This window comes from Ceratotherium simum, chromosome 30 (genome assembly GCF_057802395.1).
Source record: "Ceratotherium simum simum isolate JZ-2026a chromosome 30, ASM5780239v1, whole genome shotgun sequence".
Lineage (NCBI taxonomy): Eukaryota > Metazoa > Chordata > Mammalia > Perissodactyla > Rhinocerotidae > Ceratotherium > Ceratotherium simum.
This window is the reverse complement of record NC_141929.1, coordinates 3,065,020-3,092,082: the sequence shown is the minus strand read 5'-3', so window position 1 is coordinate 3,092,082 and position 27,063 is coordinate 3,065,020. Positions and strand designations below refer to the sequence as shown.

At 43.6% G+C, this 27,063-nt stretch overlaps 1 protein-coding gene across 2 annotated transcripts in view; it reads right to left on the bottom strand.

Moving 5' to 3' along the window:
• Nucleotides 1–27,063, bottom strand: part of ZCCHC14 (zinc finger CCHC-type containing 14) — a 70,202-nt gene that overhangs the window by 31,916 nt on the left and 11,223 nt on the right. For both annotated transcript variants that reach the window (XM_014792645.2, XM_004437041.3), the window contains exons 2-3: nt 13,774–13,897; nt 2,639–2,712 (exon numbers count right to left, since the gene is read on the bottom strand). In XM_014792645.2, the coding sequence (XP_014648131.2) occupies nt 2,639–2,712; nt 13,774–13,897 (198 nt within the window). The remainder of the gene's footprint in view (nt 1–2,638; nt 2,713–13,773; nt 13,898–27,063) is intronic.

The following is a 27,063-nucleotide window of genomic DNA, read 5'->3' as shown; positions in this document are numbered from 1 at the left end:
CAGCATCCTCCAAGCAGCCACTTACGTAGGAGTAGAAGAGGACAACTCACCAGCATAGAACAAGCACACAGTTAAAGCTGCACAAATCAACAGTGTGTTGTAAATAATAAGATAGATTTTTTTTTTTTTTTTGGTGAGGAAGATTAGCCCTGAGCTAACATCTGTTGCCAAGTGTCCTCTTTTTGCTGAGGAAGACTGACAGTGAGCTAACATCTGTCCCCATCTTCCTCTATTTTATGTGGGACGCCTGCCACAGCATGGCTTGATAAGTGGTACGTAGGTGCGTGCCTGGGATTTGAACCCGTGAACCCTGGGCTGCCGAAGCGGAGTGGGCAAACTTAACCACTACGCCACCTGGCCAGCCCCCAAGACAGATTTTTTAAAAAATGTTGATTATATCTTTCCTTTGTGCCTTGAAGTATCATCCCACAAATGCACTTCAGGCTGTAAATTCCTTAGAGCATATCAAGTTAGCACCCCAAAAGAAAAAATAGTTGGATTGCTAGGTAGTAAAGGATTATAACACTTTCCTAAATATAAGAATACTTATATCAGTTTTCACATCAGGAAACGTAAGCTCTTCAGATAACCTTTTTCTCTAAGTACTAACACACTTCAGCTTAACTATTTGGGGTAGCAACGTCTTAAACTGGACACCTAACCCTAGGTGACAGTTATCAGTGTCAACCTGAAGCAACAGTCCCTAGCCAATGCAGCAATCTCAGAGCTGCGAGTGGCCTGCAGGCCAGTAGCTCCAGGCTGCTTTTGGAGTTGTCCAGCTTGCTTTCAGGGGACTCAGGGCACCATGGCCCTGTCCCCGCCAGCCTGCTGCCTCCCTCGTCCTGATCATAACTCCCTGCTTCAGGGAGAGGCCACGGGAGGCCAGGTATCTATTCTGCCAAAGCTCATTCCTTTAGAGAGAAGCCGCAGACAGTCACGTTGTATACAGCTGCCACATCTCACACTGCACAAGCCCGATTCCCTTGCTACAAGGAAGGGGACTGAAGCCTGGGGGTGAAGCAAAGCCCAGAGTGATCAGACAGTCTGTGATGATCTAGAAGTCTAAAATGGCTTGAAGCTCAGCAGTTTCCCAAATAGGCAGCCCCTATGGAGGCAGACGATGACCACCATCAGCCCCTCAGGGCAGATCCGACAGCTAGACACGTGCAGGCAGGGAGTGGAGGAGAGGAGACAACAGGCCCAGCGTTCCAGGGACTTGCTGGGCTCCCTGACCCCTACTAGGCCTTGAAGACAGTGGGAATCCCAGGGTCTCTGGTTGCTGAGACTTTGGTGCTGGTCGCAGGCTTAACAACCTCCAAAACCTAACGTTAAGTCTTTCTCGTACATCTTGGAAAAACGCATCTACAGTGTAATAACTGATTCCTCATGATGCAGTACCCCCCGTATCAAATGAAGATGTTATCCTTTTAGTAGCCAAAGTATTCTAAAGTATTTTGATGTAGCTACACTCTTTGAAAAGTTAGTATTTTGATGTAGCTACACTCTTTGAAAAGTTAGTAAACCTGCAGAGAGTATACATACCAGATACTAGCCAGAAGCTTTTATTCCTGAGAACTTTCCTTCTCAATCAGTATTCTACAACGCATGTGGTCAAAGGGGAACCTCACGCAACATGATGGGCAAGTAACAGAACCTTGGAGACACAGCTAGCCAAATACATTTCCCAGCCTCTTCTGCAGCTAAGTGGGACCAAGAAACTAAGTTCTGTTCAATAAAACATCAGTGGAAGTGTCTAGTGGCTGCTTTTACGAATGTTCCTTAAAAGAAAGATAAAAGTAACTTTTTCCCCTCCTCTTCATCCTGTGTCTTGCTGTGTAGAATAAAATGTGAGGACTGGAGCCCTAGCTGCCATCTTGGACCAGGAGGCTAAGGGCCACCTCCTAGGGATGTGAAAGCAGTCAACTGGAGAAAGCCTGGACTTTGAAGGATTTTATGGAGCACAGCTGCCATACCAGCCCCGGGCTGCCTCCCTGTATACTGTGATGCTGTTGTTTAAGCCACTGTTATAGTAGGCCTCCAATCCTGATATACAGTATTTCTCAAGTTTCACGATTCTCCACTTTAGCCAACTTTGGTGACCAACTACCAGCAGCTGAGCATGTCAGTCTAGAGAATATTCACCATACAGACCAAGGCGTTTTTGTCATCTAGTGGGTATAGAAGAAGCACAGCTCATGTTTGCAGGCACTTACTATATCCAGATCCTGTGCTGAGTGCTTTGAATGGGTTATCTCATTTAATTCTATTTAGCCCCATCCTCCTTTACTGAATGAAGGTACTGGGGCACAGAGAAGTTTGGCATTCTCCTTGGTCACAGGGCTAACAGGGACAGAACTGGACTGTTAACTCCAGGCTGTTCCAGAGCCCAGGACCCTCCCTCTCGTGGAGGCTGCTGAGGTCAGGGGGTGTGCAGTCCCCCAGGTGGAAGCCCCACAGGGCCCATGCTGGAGACGGTCCACCCATGAGGCCCAGTCCCAGCTGCCTATCCCCACTGCAATGGCACAGGGCTTTGCAAAAAGGCCCATATTTTATTTAGGGAAATAAAAGTATCTATTTATGGTAAATGTTTCCTTCCTATCTCTTAGAGGAGAAAGGGGAAAAAAACTTAGCATCTTACCTCAAAGGAACATTCAACATTTCTTTCATTTTTTTTGTGTGATAATCCCTTCAGGTCTATCTTTTCAACACTCACTGTAAAGTAAAAAAGAAACAAAAAACAAAATTACAAAAATGAAATAAAACCTTGAGGTACATATGATTAGTTAGCATTGCACATTTTAGCAATTTTCAAAATAAGGCTTTCAACGCCTAGTGCTGCTCAGTCTCTTCTGTGGAGTGCTCACCTGGAACAAGAAACTGCAGAGGAAGGCAAAAAGCCATGATACTCAGGAACAGAGGGTGAATTTAAAAGTAAAAAGAAAAGACAGGCAAAAAGTAAAAACAAATCATAGAAAAGAGAACAATGCTTGAAAAGAGAACCTAAGTTTATTTGAGTGCACAAGAGTAGAGACTGTAATTATAACTACAGATTAATTATGATCTATTCTAATTTCTGGAAAGCTAATGCCCAGCACTTGCATCTATGATTGTTTTAGACACAGCTGCCCAGAATCTCATTCGGATCTTCTTGGTAACAGAATGCGGTCTCATCCTTCTGACTGACAGGGCCAGGCTGGAGGTGATCAGGGCAGCAGTTACCGAAGAAACAGTGAAGACCCCTAACGCCACCTCTAAAGACTGCAACCAGGACTGTCAGGGATGGCAGCTGTGCAGACAGACAAGGACAGGAAGGACACTCCGTCCCCAGAGATCTCTCGAGTCCTCTCTTTCTTTATAATTCCCTTTCCACATACATGGGGGCGTTTTCTTTCTCTTCAAAAATAAAATGATACAATTAAGTTTTTAAGCACTTAAACTGAAGTTTTAAGATATAAATTAGGTATGTAAGATGCAAATATTTGAGCACAAATATTTGCTGAAGATAGGGGCCAGCCCAGTGGCGTAGCGGTTAAGCGTGCGTGCTCCGCTTTGGCGGCCCAGGGTTCGCAGGTTTGGATCCCGGGTGTGCACTGATGCACCACTTGTCAAGCCATGCTGTGGTGGCGTCCCATATAAAGTAGAGGAAGATGGGCAGGGATGTTAGCCCAGGGCCAATTTTCCTCAGCAAAAAGAGGAGGATTGGCATCAGATGTTAGCTCAGGGCTGATCTTCCTCACCAAAAAAAAAAAAAAATGTGCTGAAGATAAAACAGCCACTTATCAAAGGGGTGAGGGAGGAAGGCGAAAGGGGTGACTGAACACGTGTATGGTGATGGATGGTAATTAGTCTTTGGGTGGTGAACATAATGTAGTCTACACAGAAATCGAAATATAATGATGTACACCCGAAATTTACAAAACAACAGCAGCCACTTATCAAACATAATGCAGTTTCCAAGCTCCCAAACCAGAGTAAAGTATGTATGTCCTATTTCTGATTCAAACACAAACATTCCTCAAGTACCAATATAACTAATTGTTCAAGCTTATGTATTTTTGCAGGCACGAACAGTCAAAAAATCCACCTTTTACAGATAACTAGGAAAGACCATAACAAACGAGGAAGGCTTCAATACGTGAACATTATATACACCTTCCTCCATTATTTTTCACTATTTTTAGACGTCATGTGACAATGTACTATGGGATTTCTACAGATCTTTAAAATCTAACTGTCCAGTACGAAACACTCAATATAACTTATCAAAACTATGATGGTACACTTCTTGCAGACACCCAATCTCCTGGTCTGCCACACCAACGTTTTCCAAAGTCTTCTCCAAGGAACACCAGTACTGTAAGATGCTCAAGGCAACCCTCAAAAAGCTTCATGGTCAAAAAGTTTAGAGGAAAAATCTAAGAAACTCCTTCCTATAGACTGTCCATGTACATAACCATATTAAAGGTTCTGAGAAGTCCTGCATTTTTATTTTTATCAACAACAATTCCCCAGTTGCTTTAGCCACAGAACTCTTTCTTCCCCTAACGTGTATGAACATCCCAGAGAATAACGAACTGCTCTGTCATCATGCTTTGGGGAAGGTGCTAACCGTGCACTGCCCAATACTGTAGCCACTAACCACATGTGACTGTGTAAATTTGTATTAATTACAATTGAATAAAATTAAAAATCTAATTCCTCAGTTGCACTAACCACATTCTAAGTGCTCAAAGGCCCCATGTGGCTAGTGGCTACCAGACTGTACAGCATAGACACAGAACCTTCAGTCATCACTGAGAGTTCTACCGGACAGTGCCCTTCTTTTTCGTTGTTGTTGTTGTGAGAAAGACTGGCCCTGAGCTAACATCTCTTGCCAATCCTCCTCTTTTTGCAGAGGAAGATTGGCCCTGAGCTAACATCTGTGCCCATCTTCCTCCACCTTGTATGTGGGACGCCACCACAGCATGGCTTGATGAGTGGTGCATCGGTCCGCACCCGGGATTCGAACCTCCAAACCCCAGACCGCCATGGCCAAGTGTTTGAACTTAATCACTACAGCACTAGGCGGCCCTGGACAGCGCCCTTCTAAGCCAGGGGCTGACAACCTACAGGCTGCCCTCTGCCTGTCTGTGTAAATGGTTTTATTGGCACATGGCCATGCCATTTGTTTACATATCGTCAACGGCTGCTTCCCACCCTGCCAACAGCAGAGCCGAGCAGTTGCACCAGACACCTTATGCCTCCCAAAGCCAGAAAGATTTACCCTCTGGATCTTTGCAGAAAATATTTTCAGATCCCTGCTCTAAACCAGCAATCGTTCATTCACCAACATGTCTTACCAAGTGCCTTCTGGGTATCAGGCCATGTTCTCAGGGCCAGGAACATAGCAGGAGCAAGACAGATGGGTTCTTGCACCCACAGAGGTTACGGTCTATTGGGGAAAAGCCCCTTCATCTGCTAAATTCTCCTCTCATGAGCCCCTCTAATTTGGTAAAGTTGCATCAAGGTCGATATGCATCTTGGGAGATACGAGAGCCCATTCGGTTTAGGGTATTTTAAGCTTAAAATAGCACCTTACAGGAAGGATTTACTCTAAAAAAATAAGAATGTTTCCTTCCTTCCTGGCAAAACAAAGCAAACACTACACTTAGAGGTTGTATACCTCCCTATTTTCACTCAGGGAAACTACTCACTGTTCCCATCTGACTTCCTCAAGTCAGATCGTCAGCAAATAAACAGCTTTTATGTTTTCCCGACGAGTATTTCTTAAAACTTACCCACGATGACATCACTCTAATCCAGATCTTTTACTCTTTTAAACAATACACAAAGTCAATAAATACAAAAAAACGTAGTTAGCATTTTCCCTGGCCACAGAACACTAACGTTTGTAGCTAACTGTTCCAGGACTGAATAATATTACGATTTAGAAAAAAAAAGTAAAAAGAAAAACATCCCATCTGGACTGACAGTGGGAAGTGACTCATATCTGGACAGGAAAATGTGAAAAGCAGATGAATGTTACTCGGCTGTTTTCAAATAAAAAAGGCATTTTGAACTCCACGACTGAAAGGTTTGTGGGACCTCTTGGAAATCGTCAGACCAACCAGCGCGGTGCTCTGTGTCAGCCCCGTGAGGCGGCACCATCATCAACCTGCAGGCTGCTGTGGACCAAATACGTGGTGGAGAGGTTCTGTTCACTCACAGCCGAGTCCTCTCCATGCTGCCCGCCCTGCAAACACCACCATGGTCACACGGGGCTCTGAAGGTGGGGAAGGCACCAGGGCGCTGGTGGAGTGACTTTCTCTCACAGATGTGGGTAGTGACAGAGGCTAATGGGGGGGGGGCGGTTATGAGATGTTAATTAGGATTAAAAGATGTTTAAGCATGCTTTCAATTTTAGAGCTACTAAAGATCGAGATTATAAAAACAAAAACATAAGAAAACACTCATAATAATAACTGAAAAATTATACATTATAAATTTAACATGATTATAGTTGTTTAAAATGTAAAAGAAAGAGAGGCTAAAAATAAATTATCAAAAATGGTAAGGACAATTGTGTTGGGTGGTGGAATTATGGGCAGTTTTTTCCCCAAATTTCCGTAATGTGGTTTCATAACTTTACAGTGTATACCTACATGCGTACAGATACCTAGTTACGATCCACTCCACATCTACTGGAGGATAAAGTGACCCGCTTTCCCTCTCACCTCCCTGGTCAGCCCTGCAGACTGTGTCACCTGTCACCCAGGAAGGCCCACTACTTTCTCAAGCGTACAAGGGAGTGTGTGTGAATCTGAGCGACCAGACACAGTCCGTCACCTGAAGGGAGCGAGCAGAGCCAAAGGTGACTACGAAGACTGGCAGCACCGCAAAGGCTCAAGGCCTGATGGGCTCGCTTCCACGTGGCCAGAGCGCCAGAGCACGAGCCCACCATGCCAGGAAGGCACTCTCAAAGGAGGCCTGGGAAGGTAGGAGCTACGACCTGGGGAGAAACTTGTGGAATGAGGAGACTATGTGTAGGCACGTCTGTGTAGGGCAGAGAGACGGGGCTGGGACAAAGGGACACGACGCCAGATCAGCCTGCTCTCTCATGCTGTGATGAGAAAGAAAAGGACCGTGTGCTTTTGCCTTTTAAATTTTGTTTGTTCAAACTTTTCTTCTTTTCTCATTGAAGATACACACTAGGAATTCTCCTCAAATCTACAAGCTAGATCACACAGGCTTTAATAAAAGGTATAACTGCATTAAATTACCATTTTTATAACTGGATCAATACCTAATTTTAAAAAACAATACACTAACGTCGCTGAAGAAAGAGGGAGGGAACTCCGTACAGGAGAGCAAGTCTCAAGGCGTGGTCTAACAGCCAGGTGAGAGAGGGAGGACAGGTACTCCACGGCGGGGCTGGCACAAAGTCACAGAGGATTCAGGACTAGGGCCGACCTGGAGGCCGCACAGCCAGTGGGTGCCAAGCCAGGGCTAGGAGCACAGCCTCTTGATTTCAGTTCCAAGAAGGAATCATTCTTTTGAAAGATTTCCCCTTTCTACCCTAAAGTCTAGAGGGAAAAAAATGGGTGGTTGGTAGTTTTCTGCCAAATATGTCTTTTACTTGATCTCAATGTACCTTTGTTAGATAGTTTAATTCTATACACCCAATAACAAGAAACCACTTCAAAAAGTACCAAAACTATGCTAAAAGAAACCATTGTAAAGAGGATATTATTTATGACTGAGGGAAAATATGAAAAAAAAATCATTTTCTGGCACTTTAAACACCTCCTTCTCCTAAGTTCTATACGTTAAACTCATGTCTCCATACTTGAAATCAAGAAACAGAACCAGAATAACACGTAAGATGCTTCTGCTTTACAATTCTATTACTGAAACCTAGTTTCATTTAAAAATTGAAAACTGTATTCTTAAAAGTATTAGTTGCATAATAACGTTCTTAAAATACCCCCTTACTCTCTCACTCCCATTTCGCTGTCGATGCGAATGGGGATAATTCTGAGAAGCACTGCTGCTTCCAGCTGTTGCTGAAATGCTAACACTCTCAACACTGGTGAAACTGATCCTTCCTACATCTTTCTAGGACAGATCAGGTTACAATTAAGAAATCTATCATTTATCTTTCTTTGATTTTTTATCATGTAGCTACCTTGCATTAATTTGATTTGTTAGTTCTCCAGAAATAGACAGAAATAAGAGTGCATGACCTAGAAAACATAAAGCTGATAAAAGACATTTCTAAAGTAGCAAAAATAGGAAATGAACACATACACATTCCCTGTGAATGGTCAGTGATATGGTTAGTGATACAGCACTTGAACTTAGGGTCCTGAGGAATTTCACGTATTTACCTATTAAGGCAAACATTTTATTCAGCATTAGTATGTACCAGGCATAGCACTCGCCACAAGTGTTTAAAAATTACACAGTTCCAAGTAGGCCTGTTTGAGTGAGACTTCAAAGGGAAGGGCCCACCTGGGCAGAGGGACAGTGATCAAGGCCCAGAAGATGACAGCACATGGTGAGTGAGGAAGGTCAGTTGCGGCTGGAGCAACGAAAGCGAAGAGAGGAGTGAGAGGAGCCCAGCACAGAGAGGAGGCAAAGGCACAGACGGGCCAGCCCACAAACCCCACGCGGGCATATCAAGAAACTCAGCCTCCATGCAGGTCATGGCAAACCCACAAGCTCTGCGGTCAGAGGGGTTCAGCTTGAAACGTGACCCTTCCCAGCTCAGTGACTCTGGGCAGTTATTTAATCCCTAAACAAAAGGAAGAATAGTTCCCACTTCATAGGACAGTGGCATCAATCAGGTGGACATGCGCTGCAAGGGCACCTGGTGGTGGTCACGGCTGTAGGACATCAGATGCGGCCATAAGTGCTGCTGACCAGCTTCCTAAGTAGGGGAGCGTGATCCAGCATCCTCGATGGATCCCCACCTGGAGGACAGACCAGAGATGAGAACCCACAGGCAGCAGAGAAGATGGAGGCCTGAACCAGGATGGTGGCCGTGGTGACATAAAGAAACCATGACGCAGATCTGCTAGGGCTGAGGGCTGAGACCCCCTTGTGGGACAGAGAGCTGTATCATGGACTTCCAGGTCTTGCTTCAAGTGCCTGAATGTTGGTATCAATCATGAATAGTGGAAAGCCATTTTAGGGGCGGCCATGAAAGTACTGGGTCCATTCTAGGCACAGTGACTGATGTACCAGCGGGCCATCTAGGTGGAAATATTTGATGACCAGCAGGTTCACAGGGATTTGGGGTCCAGGAGAAAGGTCTCAGGTGCACTCACAAATCTGAAAGTCATCACCAGATCAAGGGTGGCTCCAGCATGGGCTCAGAGTGTCAGGTGTGGGACAGAAAAGAGCCGAGAGAGCAGTAATGCTGACGGGGCAGAGGGAATCTCAAAGGAAAAAGAATTAGACAGGAAGGCGAGAGGAAACCAGGCAAGTGTGTTACCAAGAGACCAACAGAGCATGCCACACCAACGCTGCTGTAGGTGTGATGTTCCACAGTTTACAAACGGGAAGAAAGCAAGGGAGGACAGAGTTTGGGGTGGGGTGATCACAAATGCCAAGTAAAGACAATATGGGCCGATCTGTCAGCCAAGGAGTCATTTGTGACCTTCAATGAGAGCAGTTTCAGAGAGAAGGAGTGCTGAAGTCAGGGTGCAGTGGCTAAGGGTCACGGACAACCCACCTCCTCTTCCTGGAGCTGAGCTGTGGGCTGTACGTACATATGTCCATGTAGCTAGTACACATGGCCATAAAGGGCAGGTGAGGAAGAACCACACCAGTGGTGCCCCGGGCTGTGTTTAACAACTGGCTGACAGGGCAGTCCCTAATTTGTAGTCTTTACTGACTTCCAAGGTGTAAATACTTCTACCACGGCTGATTTCAAGCTATCAACGTGACATTCCTGAACTTTAACAACTGCTCTCATGGGCCAGCATGAGCTGGCTTCAGCACACCATTGACCAACACAGTTGTAAGATTCTTATATTTTACATGAAGTGGTTCAATATTACCTTGAAGTAAAGCCTGAAAAGTTAACGATGTACATTGCAATCTCTGCAGCTTCTCTCAACAGGGGTCCAGAGGGAGAAGTAAGCCCTATTGTCCCAAAGAAGCCATCGTGGGATGAATCAACTCCTCTCGTATGTCTCTAACCACATTCTCTTTAGGAGAATTCAGAAAATAGTCACTCAAATAATGCTACGATCTGTGGTTCAAATGAGAATCCTTGGCTGAGGAAGGCTGCAAGCAACCAGTTTTTAAAAAGTAATAACAATGCATGAAAGTACAGCAAAAAAGCCAAAAGAACAACTTACTTTGAAATGCATCAAAAAATGCAGTGTCTTGATGGATGGAGAGATGGGCGGATAAGGGAAGAAGCAAGTGACGTAAAATGAAATGTGGAATCTAGGTGGTAGGTATTCGCCGTAAAATTCTTTGAACTTTACTGTATCTTTTAAAGTCTTCATAATAAAATGATGAATAAAGAGCCAACACACAAATTAAAACTATCAAGGCTTCTCAATTCCAAATGCAAATTAGAATCCCCAGTGCAAACCAAGAAAGGTAATATACTACTGGTCTTTTAGAATTTAGGTTTTATTATAATTCTTCTCTTATTAGAATTCATATTCTAATTCTTTGGCTTTTGTTCTACAGAAAGCACACAGTTTTGGGGGTTCAATGTTTAAGTTATCTTTCATCATAATAATACTGCATGACAAACACAAAAACCTCAGTGGCACACAACAAACAGCATTTATTAAGGTTAAAAAAAATCTGTTTGAATCTCTGAATCTTTGAAATCCTTAACTGTTAAGAATGCAAAGCGGTCTTGAGACCAAAAAGTTTCAGAACTGCTGCTAAATGCTCTGCAATTCAATTAAGTTTAATGAAACTCTCTTGCACTGTCTCACAAAAGGATAATTTTAAAAAACAATTACTTGAAGTCAAGAGAACAAAGTTACAGAATTTCTTTCACTGAGAGTATTAGTAAAAGTCACTTCAGCCTCACCTTGTACATTATGACTGTTCCCTACGTTTCAGTGATAATAACCATGAGGGACAGGGTCTGGCGAAAACTCCGAGCTCTCCCAAAGCGTGCACGACATTCCCGAGTGATTCAACGCCCCAAGAGGAATACACAGTCCATGCTCCCATGCTAGGAGCTTCTGCACGGTTCTCTCGACTGCTGCCCTTGACACTCTTCACAAGAGAGTGCTGCCACTCCTTAGTGTGCACTGTCCAGCACCGCCACCCAACTTCCCTCTTCTGTTCTCTTCAGTCCAACACAGCAGTGAAGAGCACTGGCTCTGGGCTGGAATCCCAGTTTACCTTAGGAATGTCACTTATCTGTGACTCCCATCTCCCACCTGTGAAATGGGGTAACAGTTTCCTCATGGGATTGTTACTAGAATTAAACGAGTATAGCTGAGCCCCACAGGGCTCTCAGGAAGGTTATGTGGGTTAGTATATGTCATGAGCTTGGAACACCACCTGACCAGAGCAGTCAGGGTTCAGACTGTCCTTACTACTGTTCTCTGAGCTTTTTTTTTTTTTTTGTGAGGAAGATCAGCCCTGAGCTAACATCCGTGCTAATCCTCCTCTTTTTGCTGAGGAAGACCGGCTCTGAGCTAACATCTATTGCTAATCCTCCTCCTTTTTTTCTTTCTCCCCAAAGCCTCCGTAGATAGTTGTATGTCATAGCTGCACATCCTTCTAGTTGCTGTATGTGGGACGCGGCCTCAGCATGGCCGGACAAGTGGTTCGTCGGTCCACGCCCGGGATCCGAACCCAGGCCGCCAGTAGCAAAGCGCGCGCACTTAACCGTTAAGCCACGGGGCCGGCCCCTCCCTGAGCTTTTATACAAAAGAAATGTAAAAGTCTGTCCTCTCTCTGAGTTCAATTGTTATCACTGAAGACTTCCAGAGAAAAACCAAAGCACCCATGAGACACAGAAAAGATAGCAAGAAAACTTTATAGTAATAACACTTAGAGTGACTTGAGACTTTGTGAAGAGCCATCACCAAGGTTCAACAGGGATATCACAAGAAATGTGACTAATAAAACCAAGTTAATTTGCTTGCCAATTTCTGGACAGAAGAAACTATTACCTACGACCGCCGAATAGAGAACAACGTAGATAATTAACGATGTCTAGCTTACTATGTTGTTCAGTGTTATGGTGTTTGAGAACGGACAGTAGTGGTCCTGCTACAGATGGGCCTTCCTGCTATGTCTGCCATGGCTAATGCTGAAGCTGGCTCTCCCACTGGCTCTCAGGGCACCAAAGCATACAGACAACAGAATGACAGAGAGAAGAGCCATATATTCTGCAATTATATTTAAAAAAGTAGGCATGAGGGGTCTTGGTCACTGTGTCTTGAGGAAAAAGTGCTATGGTAAAGAAGAGGCCATCCTTCAGACCAGGAGGTGCAGGGCACAGGTCCCAGCCAGATGGTCTTGGGACAAAGGAAGCAACACTCCATTGGGAGGCACTTCTTCCTGGATAACATGTAGGAAGAAAAAGGACAAGAGCAGTTTTAGGGGCAGAAAGTCCCTATGACTGAGTGACAACCATCTGTGCTGGAAGTTGAGGTCCTGCTGCGTCTTCACAGTGACACTCCCTCCAGCAGAGAATATACAATGAACTGACCATGCGCTCCCGGGGTTGCTGTGAGGGTTCACTGTTTTAATACCATAACCTGCTTACATAGACAGAAACACGGGTACAGCCGTTAGGACATGGGTACTTCCAGCTTATGGCCTAAGTCAGTGATGGCTGGCTCTGTAAGATTTTGTCAGAATGGGGCTTTATTTTAAAAGTGAAGTACTTGTTAAGCATCTGTGAGGTACAAAGCACTGTGCCTGAGATACGAGGGAGACAGAGGAGGGAAAATACATCAGACAAGCAGGGCGTGGCTCCCAACCTTGGCGCAGCTCAGTTCCAGAAGAGACACAAACACAAAGAGAAACAAAGGCCAGCCTGTCTGAGCGAGGGACCAGCCTCGTGTGCCCCAGGACCTCATGGCCAGCGGTCTAAGTCAGAGTCATCCTAGCCCCTGTGACAACTCTGAGACTTGGGGTTCATTGTCAACCCCGCCTGGTCCTTCACATCCCCTCGCTCTCCTCCTGCAAAGTCTCTCGCACCTCCACACAGCTCACCAACTGCCCGATAAGCTCCGTTCTGTGACTGCCCAGCATGGCTGCACAAAGTCAGACATATGAGAACCAAGGAGACTCATGGCTTTGTCTGAATCGCGCCCTCTGTTATCTCCAGAGCTGCACTGTCCAATATGGTAGCCACTCTCCATACTGAGCTATTGCAATTGCCACTGGAATGAAATAAAAATAAAATTCAGGGCCTTAGTTGCATGAGCAACATTTCAAGTGCTCAAAAGGCACATGTGTCTGGTGTTGACCAGGTGCAGATAGAGAACATTCCAATCTCATAGAAAGTTCTACAGGATAGCAGTGCTCCAGAATATAAGACTTATTTTGGTGTGGGGCAGGGAGGAGGGTGTAACAACTTTCATTTTTTTTCCCCTTAATAAACATCAATATTTGATTTTTACAGCCAAGATATGTTCACATATCGCTTGCACAATTTATAAAAATAATATACCTCACTAAGACCAGCGTTTATGAAAGATCTGAAAGTATTTAACCAAGCATCACTGCAAAGATGTCCTTTCTACACTCTATGCATCTTCCTTCCTTTGACCTTTGGACAGACAGACTCACCTTTGGAGTGTTTTCCTACAGGCCTCTTGGGCAGCGACTCCTCAGTGGAATGTGCTGATGTGTGCAGTGCATTCTCCAAACTATTACTGACACTGTTGACGGGGGTCTCGGTTCTTGGAGTGACCTGAGGGGACAAAAATACAATCATCTTATTTTCTTCCTTTTAGTTCATATGGAATGATTTTCATTGTTATTTAAAAGTCATTTATGTTTACTGCAGTTTCAAATTTTTCTATAAAACATGTATTACTAGTGTAATAATAAGTACTTCCTACAAAAGACAAACATTTCACCATCTAACTTACTCACCAGTGAAATTTAAAAACATCCCAGATAACCTTAAGCAAACAGGGGTGTTTATGTCTTGTGTCAGTGGTTCACTTGACTGGACAGAAACTATGTCAGTCAAGTTGGCATGAATTATATACCTATATCTGAGGCAAAACCTTATTTTTTATTTTTTCTCATCACATAGTTCCCTATAAAATTAACTACACAGCAGGACTTAAAGCTGCCCTTCTATAAATCTTGAATAAATCATAAAATGCTCTAAAAACAACAGTAAAGAACAGAATACAATGGATCTGGGGGTACACTACACAAAAGCACATTCTAAAATTACATTACAATTTCATTTCTAGGAATCCATCTTACAAAGCACTTACACATAAAAAAGGTGTGTGTAGGGATGCTCACTGCAGCAGTGTTTGTAATGATAAAAAACGAAAATATCTCCAATAGCTCTCGATAGAGACCCGACTCACTGAAGGACTGATGGACTATGATATGGTCATACAAGAACGAGACAGGGTCCTCTGTACTGACAACGAAAGCTCTTCAACACATACAAAGTTTAAAAAACAAGTCATAAAGCATGGCTCCTTGGCTTAAAGTGAACGTGTTTGTGTGTACATAACTACACAGGGGCCCAGAAGGATACAGCAAACTTCACTGCAGTGATCTCTGAGAGAGGAGATTTTCTTGGGCAGGGTAGGGAGGGGGCAACAACTGTCTTTTTTCCCCCTTAATAATCATCAGTATTCGAAAATATAAGAGCCAAAATATATTTATGACTTGTAGGATTTAGAAAAATAAGAATGACCAATGCTTTATCTTCTTCAGAGTCACAATTTAATGTATGTCAAAATTTCAAAGAATAGTAGAGAAAAGTTAAGATTTTAAAGTTTACCAAAAGAGGCGAGTTTTCAAAGGTGGAGAAACATGATGCTATGCACACAATAAAGGGGAAAAGTGTGGGAAAAAAGAGGAGCAGGACTTTTTGATCACAATTCTGATTCGGAGCTGACTTGAGACACACATGTCATTAAGCTCTCTGGCCTTCATTTTCATTAGTTTACTTCACTACCTGGATGGTAGGTGGGAGTTGATCAAAAGAACCTGTAAGTTCCCTGCGAGCACAGATCCCATCACCAGCTGTATAAAGGTCTGGCCAGGGGGCCTTTAAGGCAAAGAGAGAGAAGGCGAGGATGGAGAGGGCTGCCACTCCTGCAGGGCTGAACTAGCACTTCCATATTAGAAAGACAGCGACATCCAATCATTTACAGACAGATAATGCAGTAAGACCACACGCCACATACACAACAAGCTCTCTCTACTCCACCTTTGTCAAAGACACTGCAGCAGCAAGGCCTTCCTGCTTTGTGCACATAAGTCTTGCTGTGCACGCACCGCACAGGACTAACAGGTCCTATATCACACGGGAGACCTCGTGCAAGAAAAGTAACTCACCACAAGTCTAGTTAACTTGGAAGTTTATATAACTCAAGGAAATAAATCCTACCTATCCAGTACTCCACTCCTCCAAAAAGTCAATTCTTCTGATAACATTACCAAGATGTTATCAAGACAGTTAAAATTTTTACTTATATTTGTAATTTAATTGAATTGGATTATTTCCCTTAGATTTGGCAAAGTTTCTTTCATCATCCACTAGTCAGTGTATTCCAGAAATGAACTTCTTTCCCATTAAATCAGATAATAGAACCACAGGTACAAGTAATTACTCAAAGAGTAAGACTTTTCCAAATAGTAAATATTACTTTGGGAAACAACTCAAGAGGTTAACTTTTTTTTTTTTTTTTGGTGAGGAAGACTGGCTCTGAGCTAACATCCGTTGCCAATCTTCCTCTTTTTTGCTGAGGAAGATTAGCCCTGAGCTAACATCTGTGCACATCTTCCTCTATTTTGTATATGGGATGCTGCCACAGCATGGCTTGATGAGTGGTGCACAGGTCTGCGCCTGGCATCCGAACCCGTGAATCCCGGGCTGCCAAAGCAGAGTGCACAAACTTAACGACTATGCCACCGGGCTGGCCCCAAGAGGTTAACATTTTTAATGATATAACAAACATAACCACAGCAGATTCTATACTATTTGGCCTGACTTATACGAACCTTCATATTCTCTTAGCTACCCTGCTAAGTGATTCTAAGTCTTGGTCCTAAAAAGAGAGAGGCTGAGTTGTCTGGACAACCAACAACAGAAGTACCAACTTTGCTGGCTAGTGACAAACCGCTCCTGCCCCAAGCAGAGACACACATACACCACTTGCCTACCCTAAAACATCCCCAACAGCCACAAACAGACAACCAACCTCCCGACTCAGCTTTTGGTGGCAGGGTGGGGTTTGGAGGAGCGGAGGAGAACGCATTACAGTCACAACGTTTAATGCTGTGGCCAGAAGAACACAGCTTGTGAAATACGGAGAGTTGGACTGAAACGGTGTTTCTCAACCTCGACGGCACACAGAACCCCCAAAGGCATTGGAAGAACACATGCCAATGCCCTGTCCCACGTACCCAATGACATCAGAATTTCTGGAGTGGGGCCGAGACACTGGCTGTGGTGTTCTTTTGTTTTGTGTGTTAAGCTCCCTAGGTGATTCTAACTGCAGCCAGGTTGAGAACCACTGATGGCCCCATGTCCAGGTTTTCGGCTGCACCCATCATCTTGTCAATTCCCACAAGGACCAAGAGGAAACCTAGAGAGAACAGGGAGCTCCTTCCATGGGTTACCAGGAAAAGCTAAAGGGCACAGGTCCGTTTGCCACAGCTACAAAGAGAAAGGGAAAACCTATGAGCTAGCCTATCGAAGTACATGAAAGAAAACTCTTTAACATTATAACTACTGGAAAAGAAGTATTTGTTTTCCTTGGTATTTTTTCCCCAAAGCATTTCTTCTTAGTTTTCGAAATGTTCACTTTTTCCAACCAAGCCTTTATCTTTACTTTGCTCCTTTGTTTACACTGAAAGCTGTCTTCACTTGCATTTCCCAGAAATGCTGTTTTTGGGGTTATTTTTGGTTAAGTTAATTTGCCCCACGTGACCTACGTAGTTTAACTCAAATGCTCTCTGACTCACGCTCACAAGCAGAGCTCCAGTCATCAGCTTGATGTACACAAGAATAAAGACTTGATCAGTTCCAAATGTTGCCTTCTGCTGCTACTAGGAAGGCAATGAGAAGACGCTCTCCAGTGGCAGAGCCCAACTCAACCTTGACGGATGTTTTCCATTAAGTTCAAAGTCCTTTTTTCTGCAAGCACTTTGCTTTATTTCTAAATGCACGCTCAATATGCTCCCCAGTACCAGCTAATCACTCTCTTCATCTTCCCTGCCAGCCTCTCCCATGACCTACAAGGGTCTCCACTTCTGGGCTCCTGTCATCTCTGACATCTCCCACTTCTCCCCTCTGCTCAATCCACTGCAGCCACTGGACTCAGCAGCCCGGATCTGCCTGCAGGCCTTCGCCCTGGCTGTACTCTCTGCCTAGAATGCTCCCCCAACCCCACATCTGCATGGCCCCCTCACTGCTGTCACATCTAAACTTGAGTGTCCCCTGCTTAGCGAGGACTTCTCGAAAATCCCGGAGGCAGGGACTTCTGTCTGCTTTGCTCACTCCTGTGCCTTTTGCACTTCAACCAGTGCCTGGCACAAACAGGCACCTGAGAAGTATCTGCACAATGGATGACTGCATCACCAAATTTGAATGAAATTCCCCATTTATTAACAAGGCAATGCTTCTCAATGGTGAGGCCCTCTGTCAGAATTACTTGGGGAACTCCTACAAAAGACAATGGCCTGCCTCCCGCCCCACACATGAAGCTAAAGTTCCAAATCCTACCCTCAGAGACACCCAAACACATTTAAAATGACATCTATACTAGGTTTTCCACTATTGCGATGTACATAATAGCAAAGGACTGGAAACAACTACATGCCGTTAACATGGGACTGGTTAATAAAATGACACATCTACACGTTGGAAGACTAGGCAGCTGTCAAGAAAGGAAGGGTTGTTTTTTCATGTCAAAACCTAAGAAAGCTACGTTTTGACATGAAAAGACTGTAAGATATGAGTTAAGTTTAAAAAGCAAGGTGCACAGTGAATGCCTAAGATGTGAACATTTTGTAAGAGGCCATGGAGAATAAAAGTGAAAAATACCAGTATTATAACCACACTCTGCACAGTTCTTATCATTCATCTAGTATGCTTGTATACACATTAATCCATGTGATCCTCGCAGTAATCACTACCTCCACTTGAACAATAAGAACGACTGACACTCATCAGTCACTTCTCCAAGGTCAGCTGGCCAGCAGGGACCAGTCCTGCAGTTGCAGAGGCTCATGAGTGGTGCAGATTCATCCAGGGGGAGAGCAGAGCTGACTGCAGAGGTGACAGCTCTGGTTCCAGCAGCAGCACAGCCCCTGCTGGCTGTGTGACCTCATCTGGCCAAGACTTCGTTCCGCTCAGGGTCCGTTTCCTCCACTGCAAAGTGGGAATAACTGCACCCACCTCATAGGGTTTTTGTGCGAGTTAAATAAAATGCATTTAACGTAGTCAGTGTGCTGGGAAAAGACTCAGTAGTCACTAAAATGTTAGCTGCTATTATTTCCACAGCACGTGCCACCAGTCTAGTTGGGAAGGAATCAAACAGGCTCCAGTGCCGTCACAGGGACAAGCTCCGTGAGAACACCCGGCAGGGACCTCTTCCGGAGGCTGGGTCTCCCGGGGGCAGGTCCATCCCTGACCCACTGTCTCCACCCTGCAGCAGAGCACACATGCAAAGGTGCACTAGTGACACACGCCTCGGGATGAGCTCCGAGAGCCACCACAATTCCCGTGTCACCTTGCCTGGAATCTGCGGGGCTACCTTCTCCTCTAAATAGACACGCCACATAAAAACGGACTCTCCTATGACAAGTTATCAGCTATTCTAAAACTAGCACATAAAAGCTGAAAAGATCATTTAATTATCTGAACTACAGTTAGACAAAATGCTCTTAACAGTCAATGCTCATAATGTCACGAGTGGAGCAACCTCAAGCCCAACTAGCAAGTGCAAATCAGTGCAACTGTCTCAACAGCAATTAGGCGTATATAACAAACTTTTATTACATCTGTACTTCTGGATCCACTAATCCCACTGGGAACCTATCCTAAGAATATAATCAGTGATACAGTCAAAGGTTTGTGTGCAAGGAGATTCATCTTAGCTTTAAAAGAGCAAAAATAAATATAAACAACACAAATATCCAGCAAGATTAATATGTGTATATGTGAATAAATTTACATTCAAACAATTAAATATTATGCAGCCTTTTAAAAATAATTTCAGAAAACAAAAGGCATGGAGAATGCTCACACTTAGATAAGTAAAACAAGGTAGAATTTATAATACATCAAATGTGTGTACACACAAAGGTAGTGAAACAAGACAGAAGAAAATGCACTGTAATATTATTTATTATCTCTGGGTGATTTAAAAACATATTTTTCTGTTTTCCAATTTTTCTACAAAGAATAGTCACTATTAGAATTAGAAAAAAAGTTAAAGGTATTAACTCTAAATGTAACTATTTCCTACAAGATACAAACAAAATAAAAAAGTAAAAGAGGAGCAACTCAAAAAACTGCAACTGCTCATCTCTCCCATGACTGTCCACCACCTCCTTACCAAGCTGGGCGCTGTCAAGAAGCTACTGGAGGTGCTGAGCAGTGCCAACAAGAGATGAAAGATGCTGGCCCGGCTGGGGGTGGCGGAGCAAACAAGTACATAAATAAGACAATTTCAAAGAAAGTAAGGGTGGGGGAGGTGCATGAAGCCCAGTGGTCCAAAAACGACACGGGGCTGAGACCCAAGTGGACAAGGGGCCAGCCACTGAGGACCAGTAGGAAGCATTTCCAGTTTAGGAAGAGAAGGAGTGGGCCCGAGGCAAGAAGAACCGGGCAGAGAGGCCTTCCTGGCTGCAGCTGAGGACACTGAGGGCAGCAGGGCCCAGCGGTCCTCAAGGACAAACGTGAACTCCAAAATGTCTACCACAGAGTCATTTATTTTCAGCTTGTTTTCCAAGTAACCCACCTCTACACAGGAAAGAATAACATCTGTTATATACTTTTAAGTCAATGGAAAAAAAACACATAAAATCAAAAAGAAAAGTGATTTGTAAGCATTCTACTAAAATAGTAATTATGTGTCTCTAAAAACCAGAACAAGAAAATAGATAGTTTAATAGTGAAAGCTATTTGCTGACTTAGGCCAAGTGAAAGCCAATACTAACCAAAAACCGTTTTCCATGTAAAAACATTCCTTTTAATATTTCTTACCCTAGAGCTCTACTCATTAAAAAAAGAAAAGAGAAAAAAGATTACTGCTCAAAAATTTCAGCAAAAAGTACCAACTACTTAATTAGACGAGTTCCAGCAAAGTGACGACAAAGCAAAGTTCTTCCACAAGCAGCCTTCAGGGGAGTGCAGCCTCTACCAGGAGTTCCAGCCCTGACTCTGCACACCTGAGAAGCTTTTAGAAATTCAGATTCCAGGACACCCCACAACAAGCCAATTAAACCAGAACCTGGGGTTGGGGGGACGACACTCGGGTACAAGCGCCCAGAACTGCTGCTCCGGAGACTGCAGCACAGAATCCGCAGGGGTTCAAAGTCACGAGCCCTGCGTCGGATGAAGACAACACTTCCCAGCTCTACAAACCTATGAAATGGGATTAAAGAGCATCTTAACTTCCTAGAGTTGTTACAGGATTAAAGTACCCAGTCCCTGGAAGGTGGCTCTTAGGGAGCCTGCCACATAGCAGGTGCTCAATAAAGAGCCACAATGGCCCAGATCAGGGACACACCTGAGGAGTAGGCACAGCAAGAAAGGCCTCCACCTGAATAGCCACACCATCAGCCTCTCATTCAGAGCTTTATTTTAAACACAATTTCAACAGGCTCAGGTGTATTCTCCTAGAACAGAGCAGATGATAGGCAGCAAATTTAAGGTGGGGGGAGGGGAGTATGAGACTCAATGGCTGCTGGAGAAAGGAGCAGTGTTAGCAGTAAGGAGCAACCAGTGACAGGAGGGAACAAACAGAAGCAGAAGTTTAAAAGGCCCAGCCAGGGGCTGGCCCGGTGGCACAGCGGTTAAGTGCGCACGCTCCGCTTAGGCAGCTCAGGGTTTGCAGGTTCGGATCCTGGGCACAGACCTACATACTGCTCATCAAGCCGTGCTGTGGCGGCATCCCATATAAAGTAGAGGAAGATGGGCACGGATGTTAGCCCAGGGCCGGTCTTCCTCGGCAAAAAGACGGGTACTGGCGTTGGATGTTAGCTCAGGGCTAAGCTTCCTCACATACACACACACACACACACACACACACACACACACACACACAAAAAGGCCCAGCCATGTAAGAACAAACATCCCAATTTTAATAAACTGTGAAGGCAACACTGTGTTTGAATATAAAACAATACATCCAGAAAGACACTCCCTCCCCCTTTAAGAAAAACTTAAATTATCAAAAACGGTTCATAGTGGAAACAGCCTCTGATGCGGAGCCGCAGCCACTCCTCCGCTCCGCTGCATCTCAGGTGGAATTTCATCCTGCGGACGCAGAGCCAAAAGGGTGGAAGACAAGGCGTCGCTGTTGGTTATTTTCACCTTCAGGACTTCTGACATTAAGTGCATACTACACACAATACTGTTACTGTGCACATTTTGGCCAGAAGTATGTTTAAATATTGGGGTTTTCTTTGAGAAACTGGCTCAATGTCTGATCATAAGTAAACTGTGCTGTGATGACCATTTTGGTTGCTGATATAATATTCAACTGCCTGAGATGAACCATTCAGAGCAGTTAGCACATTAAAATGGTCACTTTATGATTCCCATGGGATATGAACCACAGTGTAAGTTCACTTACGGAACATTCAGGCATCCAGGATAGGGAAGAGGAGGCAGTGAAAGAAGCTGGAAATGAGAGGAAGCATCTGGCTGAAAAGGAGAGTGTATCAGAAGTCCAGAAGCAGTAAAACAGGCCCTTGGGTTTTATGTGTATAGGAACCACAAATTCCATTCAATGAGTCTTGACAGGACACCCAGTATGAGCAAGGCAAAGCTGCTCAGAGAGTCAGAGACCAAATCTCCTATGGTCAGCCATGCTGGGGAAAATCAGGCCAGGAAGGGCTCAACTGGATTGAACAGAAAAGACATTCGGGTCAAGAAATTCCAGATTCAGCACCTACAGCAGATATAACCAGATCCTGCACCCAACAGATAAATGGTGTTTGCCCAAATGAATTCCACGGCTAAAGCTAAAACAGAGCCCCAGCCTGTCGTTTCACACTTCTGCTGCAAGTTCATCCATGCGCCTGATTCTCCTTTCAGTTATTTAGCACCTACTAAGTGCCAGAACATTCAAATAATCATCTCACATTCTCCAAACGACCCTCTGATTTCAAGGACCAGGCCAGCTCATTTCTTCTCCTCTGCACAGAACCTACTCTTTATAATGACAGGTGTCACAGTTGGTGTAAAACTCTCCTTCACAGCAACACTGCCTCAGACAGAACCAGTTCTTCCTAGAGCACATGGTCAATATTTACCACAACACTTGGATTAAAAAGCAGGTGGGTTCTACTTTCAATAATGGCTGAGTAGTTAGACCAATCTTCTTGCAGATAACCACAAACTCTGGACAAATTATTAAAAACAATAAACTGAACAGGACGAAAAGCAGGCAGACACTTGAGGAAGGTCTCCACTTGGAAAAGGAGATTCGTGATGGGTGAGTTTTATGTCCTACAGGCCCAGTCCTCATCAGAGAAAGGGGCAGCTGAAGCTCAGATAGAACCCCACAGTCTTAGTGACTTGAAACACCAGAGATCAGAATTCTGGTAGACTCGAGTGGCTGGAAGGAGAGAGGGGAAATCCCCAAAAGGAGAGCAGCTCAGAAGGGAACACCAAATTCTGCATATAAATTCTGCTGGCATCTCCAAGTGAGCCCTGAAGTAGGCATGCATGGGGCAGACTCCCTGCTCAGAGCAAACAACTGAACAAAGACTGTAGCTGCTGATCAACACAAGGAAGAGAGTTCTGGATTTTGAGTCCAGGCAAATTTACTGCCTGCTAAAACAAACAAAACAACATCAATACTCTTTATTAGGAGGAGAGAAGAAAATCCAGAGTTTCTAAAATGGCTCATTCACAAAATCTGAGAAGCAATCCATAATTACTAGACATGTAAAGAAACAAAAACATGACTTACACAAAGAGAAAAAGGGGAGCAAGCACAAGTGAGTCATGCTGGAATCAGAGGCGAGGAGTATTAAGTGGCTGTCATAACGAGGCTGAAGAACATAAAGAAAACTATGCTCATGACATATGAACCAAAAGGATATCCTAGGAGAGAAAGAGAAACTATTTTTAAAAAATGGAAATTCAGGGGGCCGGCCCGGTGGCATAGTGGTTAAGTTCATGCGCTCTGCTTCAGCAGTCCAGGGTTCACGGATTTGGATCCCGGGTGCAGACCTACATACTGCTCATCAAGCCAGGCTGTGGCAGCATCCCACACACAAAATAGAGGAAGACTGGCACAGATGTTAGCTCAGGGACAATCTTTCTCAAGCAAAAAGAGGAAGACTGGCAACAGATGTTGGCTCAGGGCCAAACTTCCTTACCCCAAAAAAAAAGAAAATTCAGGAAGAAACCAAGATGTCCTTCAGTAGGTGAGTGCATAAACTGTGTACATCCAGACAAGGGAATATTATTCAGTGATAAAGAGAAACGAACTGTCAAGCCATGAAAATTCATGGAGGAACCCGAAATGCATATTACTAAGTGAAAGAAGCCAGTCCGAAAGGCCACATATTATATGATTCCAACTCTATGACATCTGGGAAAGGGAAAACTATGGAGACTGTAAAAACATCAGTGGTTGCTGGGGCTGGCGGTGAGGGAGAAGAATGAATAGGTGGAGCACAGAACTTTTTTCGGGCAATGAAAATGCTCCGTATGATATTATAACGATGGACACATATCATTTACATTTGTCCAGATCCACAGAATATACAATACCAAGAGTGAACCCTAATGTAAACTATAAACTTTGAGTGTTTATATTAGGGTTATGATGTTCGATTTTTCTGTGAATAAAACTGCTCTAAAAAATAAATAAATAATAAACATTTTAAAAAATGAAAACTCTAAAATGAAAAAATGCTATTTCTGAATTAAAAAATCCACTGGACAGGCTCAACAGCAGTTTAGAATTAACAGACGACTCAGTGAATTTGAAGACAGATCAACTTAGAAAGTGTCCAATCAGAAAAACAGAGAGAGGAAAAGATTTGAAAAAAAAATGAACAGGGGGCCGGACTGGTGGCATAGTGGTTAAGTTCACGTGCTCTGCTTCGGCGGCCCAGGGTTCGGATCCTGGGTGACGCCCTACATACTGCTCCTCAAGCCATGCTATGGAGGCATCCCACATACAAAATAGAGGAAGACTGGCATAGGTGTTAGCTCAGGGCCCATCTTCCTCACCAAAAAAACAAAAAACAAAAAAATGAACAAAGCTTCCAGGACCTGTGGAATAACATCAAAAGATTTAACATACCTGCAGCTGGAGTCCCAGAAGGAAAGATATACTGAGACAGGAAAAACTATGGAGAAAAGATAGCTGAAAACTCCCCAAATTTAATAAAAGACATAAATTTACAGATCCAGTTAAGTTCAGAGAACACCAAACAACATAAATTCAAGAAAACAACTCTTGACACATCACGTCAAGCTGCTCCAATACCAAAGACATAGAGATGATCTTGAAACCAGCCAGAGAAAAACAGCACATTGGATAGAGTGCAACAACAAAACGAATGATGGTCAGAAGACAGTGTTGCAACTTCTTTAAATGCGGGAAGAAAAAATTGTCAACAAGGAATCCTACATCCAGTGAAAATACCCTTTAACAGGACAGGCAAAAGTAAAACATTTTTGGATAAAAGAAACTAAGACAATTTTTTGCCAGCAGACCGGCACTCCAAAAAATGCTGAATTAAAGTTTTCCAGACTAAAAGGATATGGTAACAAACTGGGTCTTCAGTAAGGAATGAAAAGCATCAGAAATATAAAAGACTATATTTTTCTTAATTTTTAAAAAATACATTCACATTAAAGCAAAAAATGATATTCTATTGTGGGCGTTAACAGCATATGCAGAATACATATGAAAACCACAGCATGAAGGGCAGAGAAGGTAAGTGGGTGCAATAGAATTGCAAGATCCTTACATTTTATCTGAGGCGTGAAGGGTACAGTATTACCTCCATCGAGGCAGACTGTGAAAAGTTAAGAATACCTATAATGGGGCCGGCCCGGTGGCGCAAGCAGTTAAGTGCGTGCACTCCGCTGCGGTGGCCCGGGGTTCGCCGGTTCAGATCCCGGGTGCGCACCTGATGCACTGCTTAGCAGGTCATGCTGTGGCGGCGTCCCATATAAAGTGGAGGAAGACAGACATAGATGTTAGCCCAGGGCCAGTCTTCCTCAGCAAAAAAAAAAAAAAAAAAAAAGAGGAGGATTGGCAGATGTTAGCACAGGGCTGATCTCCTCACAAAAAAAAAAAAAAAAAAAAAAAAAAAGAATACCTATAATCCCTAGACCAACTGCTGAAAATAATGCAAAAAGGCAAGCCGATAGCTAAAATGGAATTCCATGATTCCACTTAAATGAAGCTCTAGAACGCAAACCTAGTCAATGGTGGGAAAAAAATAGAACAGGAAAAAGGCAGGGTGTGGGAGAGGGTTGTTGGGTGAAGGTGGGAACCGACCAGAGAAGACATGAGGCAATTTTTTGGGGTGATAGTAATGTTCTGTATTTTGATAGGGGCTTGGTTACACAGGTTTATGCATTTATCAAAACTCGAATGGTAAAAAAACACTCAAATGATACATTTAAAATGTGTGTATTTCGCTAAATGTAAGTTTTACCTTTAAATTAAAAAAATATATATATATATATACATTGAACTTGGGGATTATCAACTAAAGGTTATTGAATGAATAAAAATGAATAACTGGGGGCGAGGACGGTTGGGAGAGGAATTACATTATAAAGACGACAGATGCCGAACAAGACCTCAGCAGCAGGCCCAGCGGCTGGGCGCTGGCAGCGTGAACAAAAGCACAGGTGACCTCACACTTCCCTCCTACTTCTACAAGTCACATGGAGCGTAGGCCTCCCTTCTTCTTCTCATTTCATAGTCTTCAGGTTTTTCCTCTCACTTTTAATGATTAAGTAAAAAAAGTATTTTAAACATAATTTTAACTCACATAATAAAAATAGCCACTTACTAATGTCACCTTTGGAAAATTACTGATACGTAACCTCTCTGTGTCTGTTTTCTCACTGCTAAAATGGGGGCAAAAATAGAACCTAACTTGCTGAATTGTGATGAGGATTAAATAAACACACTGGAAGCACTCAGAGTAGTGCCTTGCACATAGTAAATATCTGAAATGTTATCACTGGCATCATTCCCTCTTTCTGACTACTTGTTCTCTACTTCATCTCTTTATCGATAATTCTGAAAGGGAAAAAAATCATGCTGACTGGTAAATTAGCCTCCCCAATACAAATATTAAAAGTACACTGGTTCATGACCTTCATACCAAGTCTTTAAACTAAAGAAAAAAACCCCACACATACAGGTGTTTTCAGCAATACCCCACCTTGCAGAAGTACCCATTCAAGAAAGATATTCTATCAGGAAGCAGGAATCGGAAGAAGAACCCACCCTCCCACTTGTGTGCAAGTTCCCAATAGTATTTCAATATTTAATTGAGTCCAGGTAGAGTACACACACCACATAGTGCTTCCCACACAACTTCAACACTCAGTACTTTCAAAATAGCTCCTTCATTTTATTAACTTTAGTATAGCTAGGTTGTTAGCATTACTCCCGAGCTTTTACATTTTATTAAAATGCCCAAAAGAGA